The sequence below is a fragment of the Oncorhynchus mykiss genome, chromosome 29, assembly GCF_057628025.1.
Source record: "Oncorhynchus mykiss isolate SJ-2025 chromosome 29, ASM5762802v1, whole genome shotgun sequence".
Taxonomy (NCBI): domain Eukaryota; kingdom Metazoa; phylum Chordata; class Actinopteri; order Salmoniformes; family Salmonidae; genus Oncorhynchus; species Oncorhynchus mykiss.
Window position 1 is genome coordinate 23922049 of NC_143050.1, and position 20914 is coordinate 23942962.

The window sequence follows — 20914 nt, forward strand, 5'->3', positions numbered from 1 at the left end:
TTTAATATTCTTCTGTGTCTGCATATTTTCTCTGTGCACATTACTCATCAGAATAAAAAAAGGAACTATGAAAACCTCGACCAACTGTCCTATGACAACAAGCGAGGACCAAAGGTATATTTGCATGGTCAATGCACGCCGCCCACCAACTTTCCAAACGTAGCAACTAGAAACCAGCCCAAGCAGTCACCAGCCGACCCAGAAATGCCCCTATCTTGGTAGCACGTGTTTCTTTGTACTTTGAGACATTATCCCTATAATTTCACTGAACAATGATTTTGTTATGGAAAGACTATAAACATTAACAAATGAACAGCGCTCCGTTTCAACCATTTTCATTTTTTCATTCAAATAAAGGAATGCATGTTCTCAGAAGAAAAAAAAAGAGATTGCAAGTCTATTCCTTTGTGGAGATCCGGTAGTGTGGGACAAACACTTTCCCAGATTACTACCCCCTCTTGTTTTGTAGCACCTCCCTAGTTTTCAATAGTTTTTTGTTGGGGGGAAAAGTTTCCCCGTCATTCCTCTTTACCTGTTTTTAGTTACTGGTTGCATTGACCTTCTTCTCCCCCCTACCTAACATGCACGTCCTTCTTTGGAGCCTTGATTACCCTCAGTTTGCATGCGAAAAATGCAAACATTTTCCCCCTCCAATTTTTTTTTAGTTGAGCCGATTTCCCTGGATCGCTTTCCTTTTTTTCCTCTCTCCCTTTTTCAACAAAATCTGCCAAATCGAGCACAACAGGTAAAGAGTCAGCATGGTTTCTGAGGTGGGGGTAAGTAGTTGGCTTGACTTATTTTGTGCCCCAATCACAGGCAGAGAAAGTCCTCCAGTTCAGCCAGGAGACTAACTTAACTGCGCTGCTTCTAGAGGCCAAAGAGCTGGAGGCTCGCGTCATCATCCTCTCCGCCAGGTGAGACCCTCTTACAGCACCTCCCACTTGTCCCATCAGGCCCCTCCCATCAAAAAGCCCCTCCCATAAGTACATTTTCACTATTCCTATTTAGACCACAACATGATTTAAAATGACTTACATTTTGCACTTCAAAGTGGTATAGTTTACACCTCTATTGCTAAATGCTGGCATAATGTCACACAGTAGTGATTTACTGCAATGATTTAAATTAAAGATAAGTAACCATGTCTATGTCACTGAACATCTCCCTTTTCAGTGAAGAGGACGCTGCTGCAGTTTACAAGGCTGCCCGTTTCCTCAACATGACGGGCTCGGGTTACGTGTGGCTGGTGGGAGAGCGGGAGATGTCGGGTAAAGCCCTGAGTGAGGCACCAGATGGTACGTACCGTACGCTGCTACCCAGCAGCCACTTGGAAAACACTTCAGAATGCTGGCCTTTTTCTGGGGTCACCTTTCATCTCACCTCTACGAATAGGGCGAAAACCCATAATATCGAGAATGCCTCGTTATTAACAATGTATTATGTATGATTATTTGTTGAGTGTTAAGCATTTAAACGTTTAAGCATTTTTTATGTTTAAAGGTTTTAAATGAGTCACAGAAATGTACACTATAATCTCTTAAACAAATGTTAACACAGTGTTAAGTCCTGTGTCTCCGAACCTATTTATTTATAGTCAGAACTATTGATAGGTTAACTCGTACATGTATGTTTCCTAAAAATATATGTTGGGTTATCCAAAATTTCGCTTGCTGCCTTTATAGTGCCATTCTGATATATTAATAGCTTGGTTCTCATGAGTTTATAAAGGGTGTTTTGCAACCCCCACATTGAAGTGTAACTGAAATAGAATGGTAAGCTACAACTGTCCTTTCTTATGTCCCGGAGTCTGCACAAGTCTCACGTAATATGTCACTTTGTGGTCACAAACGTAAGCGTAAACCCCTAGGCACTCCAACACCCCTGACGCCCATTGTCTTACGTTAGGTCGCGTCACTCCTACGTGACGCTCGTCCCTCAGTGCAGACGATTAGTAGCGCTATCTAACGTAAGGCAATGCCCCGATCCCTGCAGATAATTCTTTGTCAGTCATGTCCATGTCTCAGCATCTGTTGCTGTCTTAAACTCACCTCTGTGGCTTCTTTCAGGAGTCTGCAAGACTACTGGACCAGTTGCAATAAGAAAACTTAGCTGAAGTTGGATTGTTAATGTAATTTGTACATGAATTCTCTAATCTAGTTGATGTATGTTTGTTTGGTCCCACACATACACTATAGCTTTCTGCTTGTGGTATTTTCCAACCTAACCCCTATAAAGTGGGTGATAGAATTGAATCGATCCAACTTCAAGGGACTCTTTTTCCCCCCATGCTGGGCAAAGTTCACTAACAACCTCAAAATATTGATCTAGCTATTACTCTCTGATCATGTTGCCTCTTCTTCTCGGAAAGGAATAAAAAAGAACATCCGAAATCAATTTCCATCAAGATGAAGTTCATGCTTCAAAGACTTCCAGTGCTTGTTTATTCCAGTGCTTGTTTATTCCAGTGCTGGATGATCCAAATTAATTTCACAAATAGAGCAACAGGATGGTGCTGGATCAAAAACTTGCGGTTGGACCTTTCCTCGTGATGGCTGAACAAGAGGTTCCTATAAGTTTTTAGTGTGTGTATTGCAAAAGGATCCGGATGGTTGGTAGTCTAGCAGGTCACTGATTTACTTTGTTCTGCTTGCTGTTGGTGTGATGTGAGCAGGTCTCATTGGCCTCCAGCTCATCAACGGCAAGAACGAGTCGGCCCACATCAATGACGCAGTGGCCGTGGTGGCCCAGTCCATCCAGGAGCTCTTTGAGAAGGAGAACATTACTGAGCCACCCAGAGGCTGCGTGGGAAACACCAACATCTGGAAGACCGGGCCCCTCTTCAAAAGGTACATTTGTATAATTTAGGAAGACACCAACACACAAACACTTTCTCACTCTGCCTATTCCCCTACACTCTCACACTCAGATCTACTTCAATTTCTCCTCTCGCTCAGGGTTCTGATGTCATCAAAGTACCCAGAGGGCCTCACTGGACGAGTGGAATTCAATGACGATGGCGACAGGAAGTACGCTCACTACAGCATTCTCAACTACCAGAAGAGTCGACTCATTCAAGTTGGGATTTACAATGGAACACAGGTAACTTCATGGCAACAGTGATTATTTCTGTTTTTACTGTGATCTTCCTGTCTATTGCTATTACACCTCTATGAAGAAGTAAGCATGGTAGTTAGAAAGCAGGTTTTATTAGCTAGATGCTGAGCTGTTGCTAAAGCAGCTGACTCTTCAGTATTGGACTCCCCTGTGCTTGGCTCTCATCAGCTCCACACACTATGTCAGCACTCCTCTAATCATGGTGTCATGACCATGTAGGTGGTTATGAATAATCAGAGGAAGATCATCTGGCCGGGAGGAGAGACAGAGAAACCGCGGGGCTTTCAGATGTCCACGAGACTAAAGGTATCACATTTTACCCTCTTCAAACAATGATATTCCGTATATACAGTATATATATATATACTGAACAAAAATATCAATCGAACATGTGAAGTCTTGGTCCCATTTTTCATGAGATGAAATAAAAGATCCCAGAAACTTTCCATATACACAAAAAGCTAATTTTTCAAAAATGTTGTGCATGAATTTGTTTACATCCTTGTTAGTGAGCATTTCTCCTTTGCCAAGATAATCCATCCACCTGACAGGTGTGGCATATCAAGAAGCTGATTAAACAGCATGATCATTACACAGGTGCACCTTGTGCTGGGGACAATACAAAGCCACAGATGTCTCAAGTTTTGAGGGAGCGTGTAATAGGCATGCTGACTGCAGGAATGTCCACCAGAGCTGTTGCCAAAGAATGTAATGTTAATTTCTCTACCATAAGCCGCCTCCAACGTCATTTTAGAGAATTTGGCAGTACGTCCAACCGGCCTCACAACCGAAGACCAACTATGCCAGCCCAGGACCTCGACATTCTTCACCTGCAGAGACCAGCCACCTGGACAGCTGATCAAACAGGAGTATTTATGTCTGTAGTAAAGCCCTTTTGTAGGAAAAAACTCATTCTGATTGGCTGGGCCTGGCTCCCAAGTGGGTGTGCCTATGCCCTCCCAGGCCCACCCATGGTTGCGCCCCTTTCCAGTCATGTGAAATCCATAGATTAGGGCCTAATGAATTCATTTCAATTGACTGATTTCCTTATATGAACTGTAACTCAGTAAAATCATTGAAATTGTAGCATGGTGCATTATATATATGTTTTGTTCAGTGTATATATATATAGATATATTATAAGTTAAACAACTCTTTATATCTTACAGAATCTTCAATGGAATGGGCCTGCAAAGGATTCTACTATTCTTTCTCTCTCATTCTCTCTCATTTTCTCTCTCCATTTCTACCATGTGTGTGTGTGTGTGTGTGTTTTATGTGTTCCTTGTGGAAGGGTTGTTGTCTGGAGGGCTGGTGATGTAGAGCTCCCTCAGGGTCAGTGTGAGCTAAAGCCCACTGTGTGATAAACAGCATTCTCTCCCGTCTGTTATAGATAGTGACCATACACCAGGAGCCCTTTGTGTATGTGAAACCCACTGAGCAGGATGGAACCTGCAAGGAGGAAAAAACCTTAAATGGAGTGGCAGATATTAAAAAGGTGATCTGCACTGGACCAAATGAGACCATCCCAGGTAACACAACAGGGACGTTTATGATATCACTGTGCTTTTACTACGCCCGCTAAGTACCAACTGGAGATGCATACATATATATGCAGTAGGTATCTATATATGTATGCATGTTGCTGATTGTGCCTTTGTGTGATTGTTGGCATGTGTGTGTGTGTGTGTGTGTGTGTGTGTGTGTGTGTGTGTGTGTGTGTGTGTGTGTGTGTGTGTGTGTGTGTGTGTGTGTGTACAGTGTGTACAGTGTGTATGTACAGTGAGTGTACATTGTGAATACTGTATGCTAGAGTGTTTGCTTAAATGTTTGCCAACAGTGTGGGCATGTTCCAGCCTGTTTTAAACAAAGAGTGTAAGTGTGTGAAGTCTGGTTGCAGTGAACATATGTGCAGTGTGCTACTGTATTATTAAGTGAATGGGTGATTTTGGTTGAATAGTGTGTGGGCAAGTGATGTCTGGTGTTCTAAAAAAATATTTTAAAAATGTTGATTGATTGATTGTAACTTGCAACCCTCTGCTGGTTTGGTTACAGGACGTCCAATTGTACCTCAATGTTGTTATGGATTCTGTATTGACCTACTTATCAAGTTGGCTGGAACCATGAACTTTACCTATGAAGTACACCTGGTGGCTGATGGGAAATTTGGAACACAGGAGCGGGTCAGTTCCTATAAAAACTCAGACTTCTCTCTAGATAGAAAACCTTACTGGCCAAAAATGATTTGACCAACAATTGTCTATTTGCATATTTATATTCCATTCTATTAAGTAAGTTATGAAGCAAATTACACAAATCTTATCACTGAGATGTGCTTTTTGTAGTTGTAACGTTTTGAAAATTACACAGAATCCTCTTATGTTACTGCACTCACAAAAACTGTTTTCACTCACTAAATCACTAACTAAAATAAGTCATTTAGCCGAGAGAGCCATGGAAACCTAGGGTCCCACCACATTGGGGACTTTAGGTCCGTGTTGGAGGGACAAGGTGGTGGTGAGACCCACGCTGATCTGTCAGGATTTACTGAACAAGCAAGATGAGCTGAATGGAGCTTCTCTGGAGATCCAAGCTCAGTTACCACATCTCTGAGCCAGAGAATACCATTCAGACCATACTGCTCATTTTCATTTGGGTTAAAGGCACCCAGGTTTTCGCCTTTGGCTACTCACCAAAGTCAAGAGAGGGCTTACTTGTTGTTTCTGATATAGGACAATTAATTCTGAAATTCATTGTCAGGTTGGTTTGGTTATTAACCTTTTACATCCATCTACCACAGGTGAACAACAGCAACAAGAAAGAGTGGAATGGCATGATGGGAGAGCTCCTGGGGGGTCTGGCAGATATGATCGTTGCCCCGCTGACAATAAACAACGAACGAGCCCAGTACATCGAATTCTCCAAACCTTTTAAGTACCAAGGCCTAACCATCCTTGTTAAAAAGGTATGTCCCCGAATTCCTCCCAAAACCTATGAGACAAATTGAAAGTTCATACAGACTATACCTGATTTAGTCCTCATTGCAGATGGGATGGTTGTAGACTGTAAGTGGTCTGTGAATGACTGTCGGTGCTGTGTGTTACAGGAAATCCCTCGCAGTACACTGGACTCGTTCATGCAGCCGTTTCAGAGCACACTGTGGCTGCTGGTGGGTCTTTCGGTGCATGTGGTGGCGGTGATGCTTTACCTACTAGACCGGTTCAGGTACAAGGGGATCCATGTGTCCGTCTGTCTATATGTGTGTATATGTGTGTGTGTGTGTGTGTGGGTGGGTGCATACGTGTGGGTGCATTCGTGCACACGTGTTTTTGTGTGTCTGTGTGACATACTCTACCTCTGCTTATGCTCCAGACCTCTCCAGATGCTTCACAGTGGATGAGGGGACAGAGGTGAAGACTGGCTCCAATCATTCCACTGCTCTGCTCATCTGGCCTTCTCTTTCTCTTTTCTTTCTGTGCTCTAGCTCGCTCTTACGTAGCCACTTACACAGACTTCCTCCCTGTCTGGTGTTGCCAGGGTTTTCTCCTCTGTCTTCTCATGTATGTCTCACTTCACATCTTGCTCTCTCTCTAGCCCGTTTGGGAGGTTTAAAGTAAACAGTGAAGAAGAAGAAGAAGACGCCCTCACCTTGTCGTCAGCCATGTGGTTCTCCTGGGGAGTGTTGCTTAACTCCGGTATTGGAGAAGGTAGGAGAATTACTATCACTAAAGAACCGTTAAAGATCAGTACAGTTGTTAGTATACTAGCTAGTTAGTGTACTATTTCTGCAAATACTACCAGTTTGTGATACTGATATTAACTGTGGAAATATTAGTGTTGCATGTCGATAAATAATGTCATATTTGGGAGATGCTACACATACATCAATATATTGAGCCACATTTGATGTCCCATAGAGTGAACATAATGTAACGTTTTATGGGCTTTTCTTATCCAGGCGCGCCGCGCAGCTTCTCAGCGAGAATCTTGGGCATGGTGTGGGCCGGCTTTGCCATGATCATAGTGGCATCGTATACTGCCAACCTGGCTGCCTTCCTGGTGCTGGACCGGCCTGAGGAGCGCATCACCGGCATCAACGACCCGAGGGTGGGCATCAAGAAATAGTCCTGCTTTAAATACATACAGAGAATCTTTGAGTACACCTCCACCTCAATAACTTGTGGATAGTAGGTTACATACTACCAAAAATGTACATGTTTAGCGAGGTGCGAAAATTATTGGGGTTTAAATGCTGTAAAGTAAGTGGTTGTGTAGCATCAAAAGTTTTCATTTTTACAGAATTCCAGAATTGGTCAACTCTATGTGAATGCTGAATGTAATGTTCCCTCCAACCATTCCTATCCTTCAACAGCTGAGGAACCCATCAGACAAGTTCATCTATGCCACAGTGAAGCAGAGCTCTGTGGACATCTACTTCCGGCGGCAGGTGGAGCTTAGCACCATGTACCGCCACATGGAGAAGCACAACTACGAGAGTGCCGCTGAGGCTATCCAGGCCGTGCGCGACAAGTGAGTCCCGGCCGGGCCGGCCTGGCCTGGGCGTGTCGGCCGGAGCTGGTCAGATAGTCAGGTTAGGGAGAGAGAGAGAGGGTCAGTTAGTCAGACCTGGGGGTTGTGGACCTCCGGAACAGTGAGACCCAGCAGGTCTTACTGCAGCGCTCCTTCTGGTCCAGGCCCATCATCCAGCCAAGACAGATCCAGGCTCAGACTTAGAACAGGGCTGCATGAACTGTGTCAGTAGCACTGACACCAGTCTATAGTTGAGCTAACGTTGAGTTGAGGAGCACCCTTTTTCAGGTTTTATCCAAGACGAGCTTCTTTGAGGTGGGGAATCCAATGGGGGACGCGCCGTCGTCCGTCCGGCATTGGATTTCATTTTTCAAGCGGCGGTAGACATGGCTGGTAACGCTGACTCACACGCTTTGTGTGGCCAAAGGGGAGCCGTAAATGTGTGTTGTGACAATCACTGTACTGTTGCACCGTAACCCCCTCCTCCCCCCTGCCTCCCTCCGCCAACAGCAAGCTGCATGCTTTCATCTGGGACTCTGCGGTGCTGGAGTTTGAAGCCTCGCAGAAGTGCGACCTGGTGACCACGGGAGAGCTGTTTTTCCGTTCGGGCTTTGGCATAGGCATGCGCAAGGACAGCCCCTGGAAACAGAATGTGTCCCTGGCCATTCTCAGGTCTGTCCCAGCCCAAGCAGCATTGTGTGTATGTTGTTATTTTTATTTTCCTTTTTTAACCATCCGGCACACCGCTGTGTCAGCTCTCTTCTCTCTCTGTATCTCCTCATTCCTGCCCTTTGTCTGTCAGTCAGTCTGTGTTTGTTTGTGTCGTCTGTGTTAGTGACATTCTGGGATTTCTCTTCTGGAGTGTATGGCTTGGCTTTTTGTTAACTGTCTTACCTCTCTGCCCACTCCCCCCACCCCTGCAGTTCCCATGAGAATGGCTTCATGGAAGATCTAGATAAAACCTGGGTGAGATACCAGGAGTGTGACTCACGGAGCAATGCCCCAGCCACACTCACCTTTGAGAACATGGCAGGTAGGGTTCCTCTTTTGGGTTTTAAGAAACCTAAAAGTGATTGGACAAAAACTACAGTGGTAAGGTACTGTAGCCTTTTTTTTTGTCCAATACTTTTTTTTTTGTTGTTACGTGAAGTGTGTACTGTTAAAGTCATTTGTTGTGGGTTACTGTAGTTCTAGTTGTTATAGTTGTGATCCTAATATCAACTTGCAAGGTTTGCAGCGGACGGCGTGAAAGCAGGTCGACGAAAGGACAGCAACCGTTGACCTATTAGACTAGATTCACACAGACACAGTCATGGTCAGTGGGTTGCGGTCAGTGTCAGACGGCGACTCACCACCCATCCCTGTGTCTGTCTGTCTCTGTCTGACAGGAGTGTTCATGCTGGTGGCTGGAGGCATAGCAGCAGGGATCTTCCTCATCTTTATTGAGATCGCCTACAAGCGACACAAAGACGCCCGAAGGAAGCAGATGCAGCTGGCCTTTGCGGCCGTCAACGTCTGGAGGAAGAACCTGCAGGTATGGCATCTCTTTCCCCCCGTAAGCACTGGCACCCGGGGGGGGGAGGGCAGAGATGGGCTGAGACACGCCCAGCATAGCCCTTCCTGCAGGTTCCTCCAATACAGGTGTACGACCAATCTTTTTTTTTTGTGTCACTATTAGCATCCTGTCTGACCTTGTTGCCAACTGGTGACAGTCACTCACGGATTGCTGTGTCACAATCAGTGATGAAGTTGTTCCCAAGGCATTACCATGAGCCACCGTGGGTCCATCCTCCAGTCCCTTAGACCAATGGCCCCTATGTCTCCTCTCTGTGCTGCAGGACAGTAAGGAGGCCTCTGGAAGCCAAGCTGTGGGCGCATCGATGACCCCATCGTTAGTATGTAACATAGACAAGAAACATTTCCACCCCACGTCACCCTTCGCTTTTCGAATAAGAGTTCAGCTAAAATAAAAGTAGCTCTAACATGAGAACATTTGAAACTAAAATATGCATTCCACGTTCATGGCATGAGCCAGTTAAGCCTTAACGCTTACTTTAGCACGTATGCAACGCAAGAACACAATTAGCTACGCAAAATGGCCCTTCTGCGTACTTGCTTTGTAAAAATATGCAAAAGTGTGCAGCCCAAAATGTATAATGCATTGCAACTACGCAGAAGGGCCATTTTGCGTAGCTAATTGCGTTGTTGCATTGCGTACCTGCATAGGGTATAAATTTGACTTTGTATGCTGCTGCTATAACGCTTTTAGGCTTTGTAAGGTCAGATGATGAGGACATGCAGGGGAATAAGGTAGTCGATGAAAGTTATTTAAATAACTCTGAGATTCATAGATAAATCTCATGCTTTTTAATAGCTGTAACAGTGTTGTTACACTGTAATTTCTGACCCCGACTCTCCTATGCTTGACGTCTATACTTGTCCAGTATTTACATCACTCCATCCCCCAGTATCCCCACCCCCTAAAGTGTTTATGGACCCTAAACATGAGTCCTCTCAGAGAAAGCCTGCGTGTCAGTGACTTATTTCAGAACGGTGGTCACCTAAAGATAATCAGGCAAAAACCATTCCAGCTACAGCTGAGTTATGTGCTCGCGCCTCAGTGCGTCTAGTCGCCGAAGAACATGATTTGCCCTTAACTCCAATATCTTCCGCTGTGAAGCGTTGGTGCCCCCCCCCCCAACTCCCTCATTCGCCTTTCCACATCATCCCGCCCCACCCCTACCTACCCTACCTCCCACCCTGCGCTGACCTACCATCCTCAGCAGGAGGAGCGTGGTGTGGGGGTACATGGGAGGGAGGTGACGGGGCACACGAGCTGAGACGGGCAGTGGACACTGTGAGCCTGTGATGTGGCTCTGGCAGCCAGCCTGCCCCCATGCTGGCTCTTTGTTAAGCACTCACAAAAGGTCAGTGGTGCACCGGTTGTATTGACAGCAGGGCTGGAGGAAGGTACGGTAAGATCACAGTCTCCAGTGCGTGTCAGCAAATCAATGTCCTTCCGAGACTGTCTGTCATCTACCTTACTACCAGATGTAACTGTTGTCCATGTCTTCATGTCTGTGTACATGTATAGGCACATACAGTAGACAAATGCATGCAGGCGCCCGCTGAGAAAGGAAAAGGTCTGTGTAATATCTGTGTTAAAGACAAGGTTATGTTGACACAGTTTATTAATAATTCCAGCACTACTGAACAAAGATGGCTTCATCCATGCAAATCGTACACAGCATTATTCTCAATAGGGCCTAGAGCTAATATGGGGTTCACATGCTTTAAACAAATGACAGTTTTCTGCTCTTATTCCTTAACTGGGGTATCATGCTTGGAGTAGCAGAAGCGAGCAAATCATTGAATCTAATACAGTATGAAATGAACATTATTCAAATGAATTGTCTCTCGATGCCATCAATGTGATTACTTACAGAGGAAGTATAATTCATACAGTATTTCACACTATTCAGTATACACTATTATCATAACAACAGGGTTCGGTGACAGTTTATATGAACTTTTCCTTTCTCTGTGGGTATTTCCAGCTAGGTGTCCAGCATCATTTTTACTGCTTGTGTGTTTGTATTTTTATATTTTTGTTTGTTTTTATATTTCTGTGCATAATGCAACATAATGTAACATAACATAATGTACATCTATGCCTTCCAACACAGGTACCTCCAGAGGACGTGCAATTCTGAATAACCTGTTTGAGTCCCTCTTATCGTTCACTATGTTGCTGCTCTGAACTGCTTACACCTTAGTATCTTCTCCAGTAACTAACCGACCCATTCCAGCTAGGGCTAAATTCCATTTGGAATTTCAATTCACTTCCTGAATTGATTCAAATTAATTATAATTTACCCCAACTCTCAGCACCTTTGTTTGCTTGTATCTACTGAAAAAGCATTGTGAACTGTCCCCCTCCCTAGTTTAAGAGAAGCTACGGTATCTAGCCGTTAGTTTTCTCTGTTGTAGCAGGTCTTATTCAGAAGTGCACTGCCTTATAGTGGAGGAGATATTAGGAGTGAGATCAACGAAATGTCAACGAGAACTAATGCACTCTAGTGGCTGTTGTTTCCTATTGGAGACAGGAAGCTGCGGCACATGCGTCCAGTGGGAAGCTTCCTCCATTGGACCAGCATGCTTTGCATGACCGGAACTTTGCAAACACAGCACTTCACAAGCGGTCGGTGTCGATTGATGTCACGTGAGACCTGGATATTCTACGCTGAAAAGTACAACAAGAAAAAAACATTTTGACGAGAAACAGAAAAATACAAAAGAATATAAAAAAACAATGCTTTGAGTTGCTTGGGCAATGAGCATTATTTTTTCAATCTAAATGTCTCTATGCCTCATCTTTACCTCACTGATAGAGTTTTAACATGAGGTGACTTTGACCATTGACTAACGTCTAGATGTCATCTTCCAACAGGAAATCCATTTTATTTACTTTTTTCTCACTGGTGACTTGTCCATCACTCCTCAGCCAATCAGCTCCACCCATCTTCCACACCACCCAATAGAACATCACCTCTTAATGCTGTGGCATTAAGATAATGGGGATGGTTTGGGTGGTGATGGGTGGCTCAAACAGAGGCCCAGTCATGTGATCTGATGACAGGGGATGTTCTGTGGGTCCAGTGCTGGCCTGGGTTGACTGTCATGCTTTATGTTTTTTGTCTCCTTCTCTACCCCTTCCCTTACCGTCCCTGCCAAGCTCTTCCCATCCTTCCGTACCCCTTTCTGCATGTTCTCAGATTAAATTCACACCACACTGCCCCCCAAGTGCCTTCTCAACTCCTAACTCACCTAACTCTCTAAATCTCTTACCCATCCACTCCTAGGGCCTCCCCATTCCCTATGACTAATTAACCTTACTCTACATCTCTTACCATTTATCTAGGCCTAGGACCTCCCTAACTCCTACTTTCTACATCTCATACAATTTATTTAGGCCTAGGACCTCCCTAACTCCTACTCTCTACATCTCTTACCATTTATCTAGGCCTAGGACCTCCCTAACTCCTACTCTCTACATCTCTTACCATTTATCTAGGCCTAGGACCTCCCGAACTCCTACTCTCTACATCTCTTACCATTTATCTAGGCCTAGGACCTCCCTAACTCCTACTTTCTACATCTCTTACCATTTATCTAGGTCTATTATTTAGGCCTAGGACCTCCCTAACTCCTACTTTCTACATCTCTTACCATTTATCTAGGTCTATTATTTAGGCCTAGGACCTCCCTAACTCCTACTTTCTACATCTCTTACCATTTATCTAGGTCTATTATCTAGGCCTAGGACCTCCCTAACTCCTACTTTCTACATCTCTTACCATTTCACCTAGCTAACCATCCCCATCCAGACCTCACAACAACTTGGCCAAAACCTCTCATGCTGCCTATCACCAAAACCTTCCCACACCCCCTACCTAACCAGCTCGCCAAAATCTCTCATATTTCTAAATTCCACCCCCAATCCCTGCTCTAACAGTTAGTAGTATACTGTATATAGTACATATACTACCACCCCAACACCATCTATTTCACTCCCTAGGGAATTTCCATTATACCCAGCCACAGGTATAATGACTCAAGGAGCTTAAATGATATACTATTATTTGTTGTTGTTTATCTTATGTTGGTATGCATTTTAGTGGCTCCCCTGCCTTATAGAGCACATTTTTATGACTGCTTGGCTTGTGATGTGGTTGTTTCCTTTGCTAGCTTTTCTATTGGCTCGTTTGGTTCCCTTGGCTTTGCTTCTGGATCTTAAAGTAATAACTATCTAATAGCAAGAAGATGGATGTTTATTTATTTTTCTTTTCTCCCCCCCCCTCCTCCCCCCATGCAGCCCTCTTCCTCTCTAGAGACTCAGGATGTAAGAATACCTTGATATGAGCTTTTGCACATGAACACTGCCACGTACCTATAGAGAGTAGCTGTGGGGCACTTTGATGGCATGAGGGAGGGAAGAAACACAGTTGATGTGTGAACATGTTGTAAGGATATGGCTAAACAGGGGTTTGGGAAGATGCTTGAACCTCCAATGAATACAGTTGATCCTGTTGACTGTGACATTTCATAGTCATAGTATACTGCCCATTTAGTTGTTCCTCAGTCCTGGCTAATGTTTATTTTCTCTCTGAAAGGTTGTGTGTCTTGGGGTGAAGGGGTGGAGGTAGGGTGAAAGTGATTATTTGATGTGTGGGTGTGTGTGTGGGTAAGAGTGAGTGTGTGAGTAGGGTGTGGTAGATGATTAAAGCAGCATATCACAGGTGTCACCTACACATGCTCCTCAAACCATTCCAATACATTTCTAGGGGCAAGGGGGTGTTTGGCTGTGTCAATGCTTGGCTAGGTATTTTCCATCATGTCCAGTCCCACTATGATGAAATGGCTGCTAGTGTAAAAACATTCTTATGGGATTGGCCAGACTACAGTGCCAGACAGTCCCACCACTAAAAGAGGTGCAAAACTCCTGTTGCCTCCAATATCCAATAGAGACAACTTTGTGGCGGGAAACTCACTCTCATACCACTTCAGATATGAAGTGAAATGGAAGAGGGAGGGAGGGAGGGTGTGGAGAGAGGGTGAGTGGGTGAATGGGTGAGACTGAGACCAAGGTATCACTCCACCCCAAGAATATGAATAATTGTTCTACATATATTTATTTTAGGATAGGAAAAGTGGTAGAGCAGAGCCCCCCGACCCCAAAAAGAAAGCCTCTTTTAGGTCCATCAGTACCTCCCTGGCCTCCAGCATCAAGAGACGTAGGTCATCCAAAGACACGGTAAGGAGATGAAGAAGGGAACAACATCTTCCCTTACTCTTCCTACTTTTCTCTCTCTTTTCTTTTTCTCTACCTCTGTCTCCTCTTCTCTCTCAATCTTCCTCTTTTTCCTCTGTCTTTTCTACCGCCATTCCCATCTCTTAATTGTGAGAGAGACCCATTTCTCTCACCCATCCTACATGGCTCAGCAGCCATGGCCACATGTCTGTCAGTCCACCATCGATCAGCCATCCAACCAGATGCCATTTGTAAGCCGATGCCCCCTACAGGATGCTAGGCAGCAGTGCAGGGCAGAGCAGGGCAGGGACTTGAGCTGGTGTGCTGGCAGTGGGGAGAGCAAACGCAGGGCCAGGCTGGGCTGGCTTCATGGGATTAGTGGGTGTAGTACTGGAAGAGAGGGTAATTCAGCAGTCTGTCTTGCTTGTTTGGGCTGCTCTTCCTCCCTGCCAATGATCTGGATGTGGTTTTGACCAATTTGTCTCTTGGTGACTTTGTAGTGTGTGTATGTGTGTGTATTTGTGTTAGTCTCCTGTTTCTTTGATTGCCTGATCCTGTTCAATCCATCTTTTATACACTTAAATCCTGCACTTCCGTTTTTGTTTGTTTGTTTGTTTTGATTTCAAAGCATGTGCCAACGTTATGCCATTTGCCAAAGTCAGTCAACCGTTCTGAAAACAAACTAACATATTTTTTTTTTACCAACAGACCATCTATTTCAGGATTTTCTTCGTGGAGTTATATTATTAGATCTACTGTCTACTTTTGATTTGTCATGTTTACTTTGTGATGTTTGCAATCATATTGTCTGACAAAAGGATTTTCTGTGTCAATTTTGCATGCCTTTTAAGGTCTATTTCTAGGTTGTTAACGCAGGTGGTTCTATCGTGTCTTCCTCTGTTTGTTGCCTTTCTCGGCTTGAGATTCTTGGAAACATCACGCTTCTATTGTGTCCGCAGCTTAGACCCACTATAAAAAGAACTCAGGCCTTATTCACCTCTGTTTCTATTGGAGCCTTGCTGCAGCACAATAAGAGTGGGATGCTCTCTCATTTTCTCCACAGTCCAGTTGGAAGGGCCTGCTCTTTGCTGGTGGGGAGGCTCCTTCACAGTGGTCTGACAATCCAGTGAACGAATTGCAACGTTCTCTGTCCTGCTGTTCACCCTAACATAGCTGGCTGATGTCCAAAATCTGAGTTAACCAGCTATGCTCAATCGGGATTTAGCTGAGAGTTGCACAGTAGATATCAAAGCTTTTTGGTTTTCCTTAATTACATATTGGCCAAATCGAACATGGAAAAAAGGTCTCTGTTGGTCTGTCTTTGTTTGATTTTCTCTTTTTTTCTTGATCTTATATCTATTGTCTCTGACATTTAGAGTGATGTTATTCCTTTGATCCAAATCAAAACTACAAATCTGCCATCCGCCACCTACTATCACCTGGAGGTGTTTCTATAGAATTGGTCAACTATTGGAGTGGAGAAGATGGAATGACTGTTGCTGTTGTGGGAGGTTTGGGATGGTGGTTTGGGAGTTATCGTGCTCTTACACAAATCTATGGTGAAAAAGAGAAACCACACAAGTTACAACTAGATTATAACCAAATATGTACCATCCTCAATCTTTGACCATTATTTTGATTTTATATAAGTGTTCTTCTTTTATATTAATGGTTATCAATGGACTTTTGAGTGTCAGTGTCCCTCACCCACATGCCACACTGCTCCTCTCTCCCTCTACAAGCATGTGAATTACTGTTATTGTTGTCAGTAGTGGTACTAGCAGTAATACTAGTAGTTGAGGTAGATGTAGTAGTATCAGTAAGAGATATTATTTTAGTACTAGTAATTGTAATAATACAGAATTCATTGTGGTAGTGGCCATACTGTAAGTATTGACGTATTGAAGGGTCTCTCTTTTGCTGGTCCACCTTCGGCTAGTAGGGGGTGCCCTGAAGTAGGCCCACGTGGACGTCTAAACAGAGGTTGTAGCCCTGTGGTGATGCAACGTTTAGATCTAAGTGTTAGGTCTTTTGTAATTATTCGTCAAACATCTGTGTTTTTTTAATATCTATAATACCCTATGATGATGTTGACCCTTGACTTAGCATGGTAGTTGCATCATAACTTATAAAACGCAATATGGGTCAATGCTTGAAGAAAAACATCAACACAGCTTAAAATGAGACAATCATCAACATCTAAAATAATAATAATAATTTGCGGATTTGCGAAATTGACACACAAAATAGATTTCATCAGGAATTAAAAAATGTATTTTTGTGAAGATATAATGGATGGAGGTACACGGTGGATTATGATTGGCTTGTACTGAAGTGACCCTGTTCATCAAGCCATTTTCTTTAAGTATTTTCACAGTGTGAAAAGGTGATGTTAATCAGGTTTTTCCAACTTTTACACTGTAAATCGGAATCAATGGCAAAGTAAGTTGGATTTCGATTTGACATGTTGGAAACAACGCTGATGAAAACAGTATGTGTTGTAGACAGCATGATTCAGCACAGTGGTATGGTATGGAATTATAGGAAGGCAACAAACTTTACAAAAACACTCCCTTATATTTTGCAAGATCAGTTCATGGCCATATTTGCAATGTATAAGGAACAATCCACAGCAATTGCAGTGGTTAGTGACATTGCTACTGCGTCAATTGCTAAAGGAACCATCCTTACCATTGTCAAGTATGTTCCCTGACATTAAACCCAAGGCAGATTACACAATCAATGACACTAAGTTACGCAATCCCAAAGTCACAGTTGCCATAGTAACTGAGCACCTGCATGGAGCTGGGTATGTTGCTACCCAGCACTGTAGATACCCATTAAAATCAACAACTCTGCTCCTCTGGAGTACAGTGAAATATGGCCTGGAAGTAAGAGTCCAACTGCACAGCACTTTGAACCAGCCGAGAGGCTCAAGCATAAACCATATTTTTCTCTCAGCTTAGCTGCGGAAAATTAAACAATGTCTACATACAGTGGTCTTATTTTTTGGCTGATTCAACTGTGTTCTACGCTCTGGGCCTTACCTCCACACCACTGTAGTAATATGATAACCCTCCTCAGACAGAGCAACCAACACATGTATTCCCATGGTTGTATTGTACTAATCTGAGAAACCCACAATGGAACCAAAATGTTTCCACCTTTCCTAACTACACTGGGGGGGGTTATAAAACATCTCTGCTTCGACGATTCCGACTGAAATGGGGCATAGATGTTCTCTTCTATATCAGACTTCTGTTTAGGGCTTTTGTAGGGGACTGACCGTGGCTCAGTTTTTCTCATGTTCTCTCCATCTCTGCAGCAGTACCCACCCACCGACATCACGGGCCAGCTCAACCTGTCCGACCCGTCTGTCAGCACGGTGGTGTGAGAGGGACAGAAGGAGAGAGAAACATTCACTCCTTGGAGAGAGAGAGAGAGAGAGAGGGTGGGTGGACAAAGAGAGGCTTCCCCCAGCTCGCTGCATTATTGGATCCATCACTGCTGAAGCTTTTTGTCCCATTGGCTTTACAGTGGAGCCATGGAGATAACCCTACATTGAAGAAAGGACTGATCTGATCATGGCACTTGTTACAGCTGGATCTAGCCTGGCATTAGTCAGCTCTAGGGTTCTGAGCTTACTTACACATACTGTGTTTTTTTTCTGTTTTCTCTAGTCACGCTCAATTTATGCTTAAAACAGTCCTATCTTTGTCTAATTTTACTTACTGCAGTGCAGACATTGTGGTGTTGGATACAACTACTATTTAATATATCTACATTATCAATGTTGCTGTTTAAAAAGTCCTGTTTAGTTATATGACTGAAGTAGAAAAACAAGTGGACTTAAGCACTGTACATATCATTTAACTGACAAGAACTGACTGTAACACACATTATTATTTCACAGTATGAAAGGTACACTGCTAAATATCAACGTTTAAGAAATACCTGTCTTTTAACTCCACATATTTAAATAAAATATGTCTTTGATAAGTTGGACATGTTTTAATAGTGAGAACATAAACTTCTGTGCCAATATAATATTTTGAAGCAACGATACTAGTGATGGAAGCATGCATGTATTGTAAATGCATACCCACTGGGCACAGACATCAGTTCAACGTCTAGTTTAAACTTACATTTTGTTTTTGTTTTCAACTAATGTAAATTTAACGTAAAATCTACAAAACATTTCACCATGTCATTGGATATAGATAAACATTTGGGTGGAAAAAAACAGTGCCCTCACGCTGATGACTTTTTACAGTCCAATCAGTTTTCCACATTGATTCAACGTCATCGCATAGATTTTTTTGGCATTGAAATGACATGGAAATAACGTTGATCCAACCAGTTTTTGCCTAATGGGTAGATGCAAATGAGTATTTATTTAATGAATTATTTGTCCCCATGGTGTTAATACTGATACTGCTATTCTAATCACGTACGTTTTCTGAGATAGAAAAATGGTGATCTTTGTTTCGATTTTATTCTTTGCCCCTAAATAATGAATTGAATAACTGTCCAGTCAGTATTATCCCTTAGCGCCCCTTGAAAACGTTCTGCCTGTGACGTAACGTTCACATTGACCTGTATTTGGTCCAATGAGGTCTTTACACCTTTGGTATCGAGAAAGTGGCAATACTATATTCTTATTTGAAGGGGATTTTCAGTCACTAATCCAGTTCGAAACTATAGGAAATATGTTATTTGTTATCACTCTCTGAAAGTACACTATCAATGTTTCGTAATCCTGGTCATTGGGACCCAAATGGGTGCACATTTTTGTTTTTGCCTTAGCACTACACACCTGATTCTACTAATCAAAGGTTTGATAATTAGTTGATTAGTAGAATCAGGTATGTAATGCTAGGGCAAAATCTAAAATGCCCACCCATTGGTCGTATTCCCCTGCTCAGATGTTGCTGACACATGTGAGATCTTACACAGCCTGGATAGGTATTTTACATGTTAGCTTACCACATCATATGTAATAGCAATCTGGTACCAGACTCCACAGTCGATGACATGACACGCAACCATTGGTTGATGCATGCAATGTCTGGGAAGGGGAACATGACCTTTGTTATCGGCCATATGTTTGGGAACACCCTCTCCCTTGCTTTCATTAGTCTTTCGCATCTCCAGTTTCAAGGGGTTGCATCAAAGGGCCAGGTTTTTCACCCAACCAGCACTTGGTATTTCATGCAAAAACCTCCTACCTGTGCACAACAGTCTGTCTTCCATTTGCACTTTGGTATGTCTTACATGGAAGGAACCCAAGTGAATTGATAATTCAGCTTAACTTGCAGTCTTTGTGCTGTGAGGTTGTGTACATATCTTGGTTAGATGCGAAAACGGGCCGTTTCCCAGGCTCTGGAGTTGAGAAACAACTGTGGCATGTTGAAAGAAAGACTATTGCACAGTTCTGGCATGGCACTGCAGAGCACTTTAAAGGGATACTTCGGGATTTTGGTAATGAGGCCCTTTATATACTTCACCAGAGTTATCTACTTTGCCAAGTCATGGATACCATTTTTATGTCTCTAGTATGAAGCAAGTTAGAGGTAGTTTCACGAGTCAATACTAACTAGCGTGCTAGAAGATACCCATAGACTTCCAGTCATTGCACTAACACTAGTTAGCAATTGCACTACCGGTCGTTAGCAACTTCATTCAAACTGCACGCAGAGACATACACATTTTATCCACGAGTTCATCTGACTGGGGAAGTAGATAAAGGGACTCATTGCCAAAATCCCGAAGTATCCCTTTAACTTGAGGGCTTCCTCATACTGTTCCCATAAACAAGGCTGATTGAGATATTATTATGCATTCAGCAGGCAAGTACATAAAAATGTATATGAATAGTAGTAGAAAAAGACTCACAACAGAGATTATAGTCTAATTGTTATAATATGAGTATCTCATACAAACACACATTTCTTTATTTGTTTGGTGGCCAAGTTTTTTATGAAACATGTAGACTGTAGTACTTCGCTGGAGAAAAAAACATATATTTGTCTATTTAAAGCACTAAAACAGCATTTAGTTTCTGAATGTGAAATTGGATCATTTAAAAAGTTACTTCTGGTCATGTTCTCATTCTGGCCTATGCATGCTTATGTGTGTTTAGCAGTATTCTTTTTTGGTTCTTGAATGCCTATTGATTATTGGCCATGCAGATATATGCATACTATGAATGCAATGTAAATAGAATATTGCACTTGTCGTAATACTGCTGAAGAGAATGTCATTTTCACACACACACACACACACACACACACACACACACACACACACACACACACACACACACACACACATGCACTGTACACATTTTTAAGTTTTATCTCCTCAATTATAAAGATGATATAGAAAATGATTTTCAATAAAATAATATTGTTTGTATAGATGCACTTGTAAATAAAATGTACCTATTGCCAAATGTAA

At 43.0% G+C, this 20914-nt stretch overlaps 1 protein-coding gene across 10 annotated transcripts in view; it reads left to right on the forward strand.

Annotated features, from left to right (window-relative positions):
• LOC110509851 (glutamate receptor ionotropic, NMDA 1) overlaps nt 1-20914 on the forward strand; it is a 31086-nt gene extending 10172 nt beyond the window's left edge. Inside the window, exons 4-23 of one of the 10 annotated variants that reach the window (XM_090226848.1) lie at nt 52-114; nt 817-914; nt 1174-1295; nt 2672-2846; nt 2955-3099; nt 3334-3420; nt 4508-4646; nt 5170-5297; nt 5915-6079; nt 6221-6339; nt 6709-6821; nt 7073-7221; nt 7487-7644; nt 8155-8316; nt 8568-8677; nt 9033-9178; nt 9483-9539; nt 13520-13546; nt 14345-14458; nt 17781-20909. In XM_090226848.1, coding sequence (XP_090082974.1) covers nt 52-114; nt 817-914; nt 1174-1295; nt 2672-2846; nt 2955-3099; nt 3334-3420; nt 4508-4646; nt 5170-5297; nt 5915-6079; nt 6221-6339; nt 6709-6821; nt 7073-7221; nt 7487-7644; nt 8155-8316; nt 8568-8677; nt 9033-9178; nt 9483-9539; nt 13520-13546; nt 14345-14458; nt 17781-17849 — 2346 coding nt within the window. In that variant the 3' untranslated portion in view covers nt 17850-20909. Of the gene's footprint in view, nt 1-51; nt 115-816; nt 915-1173; nt 1296-2671; nt 2847-2954; nt 3100-3333; nt 3421-4507; nt 4647-5169; nt 5298-5914; nt 6080-6220; nt 6340-6708; nt 6822-7072; nt 7222-7486; nt 7645-8154; nt 8317-8567; nt 8678-9032; nt 9179-9482; nt 13547-14344; nt 14459-17780 lie in introns of all 10 variants that reach the window. The other 9 variants (XM_036967277.2, XR_016493286.1, XM_021591008.3 and 6 more) reach the window with 9 other exon arrangements.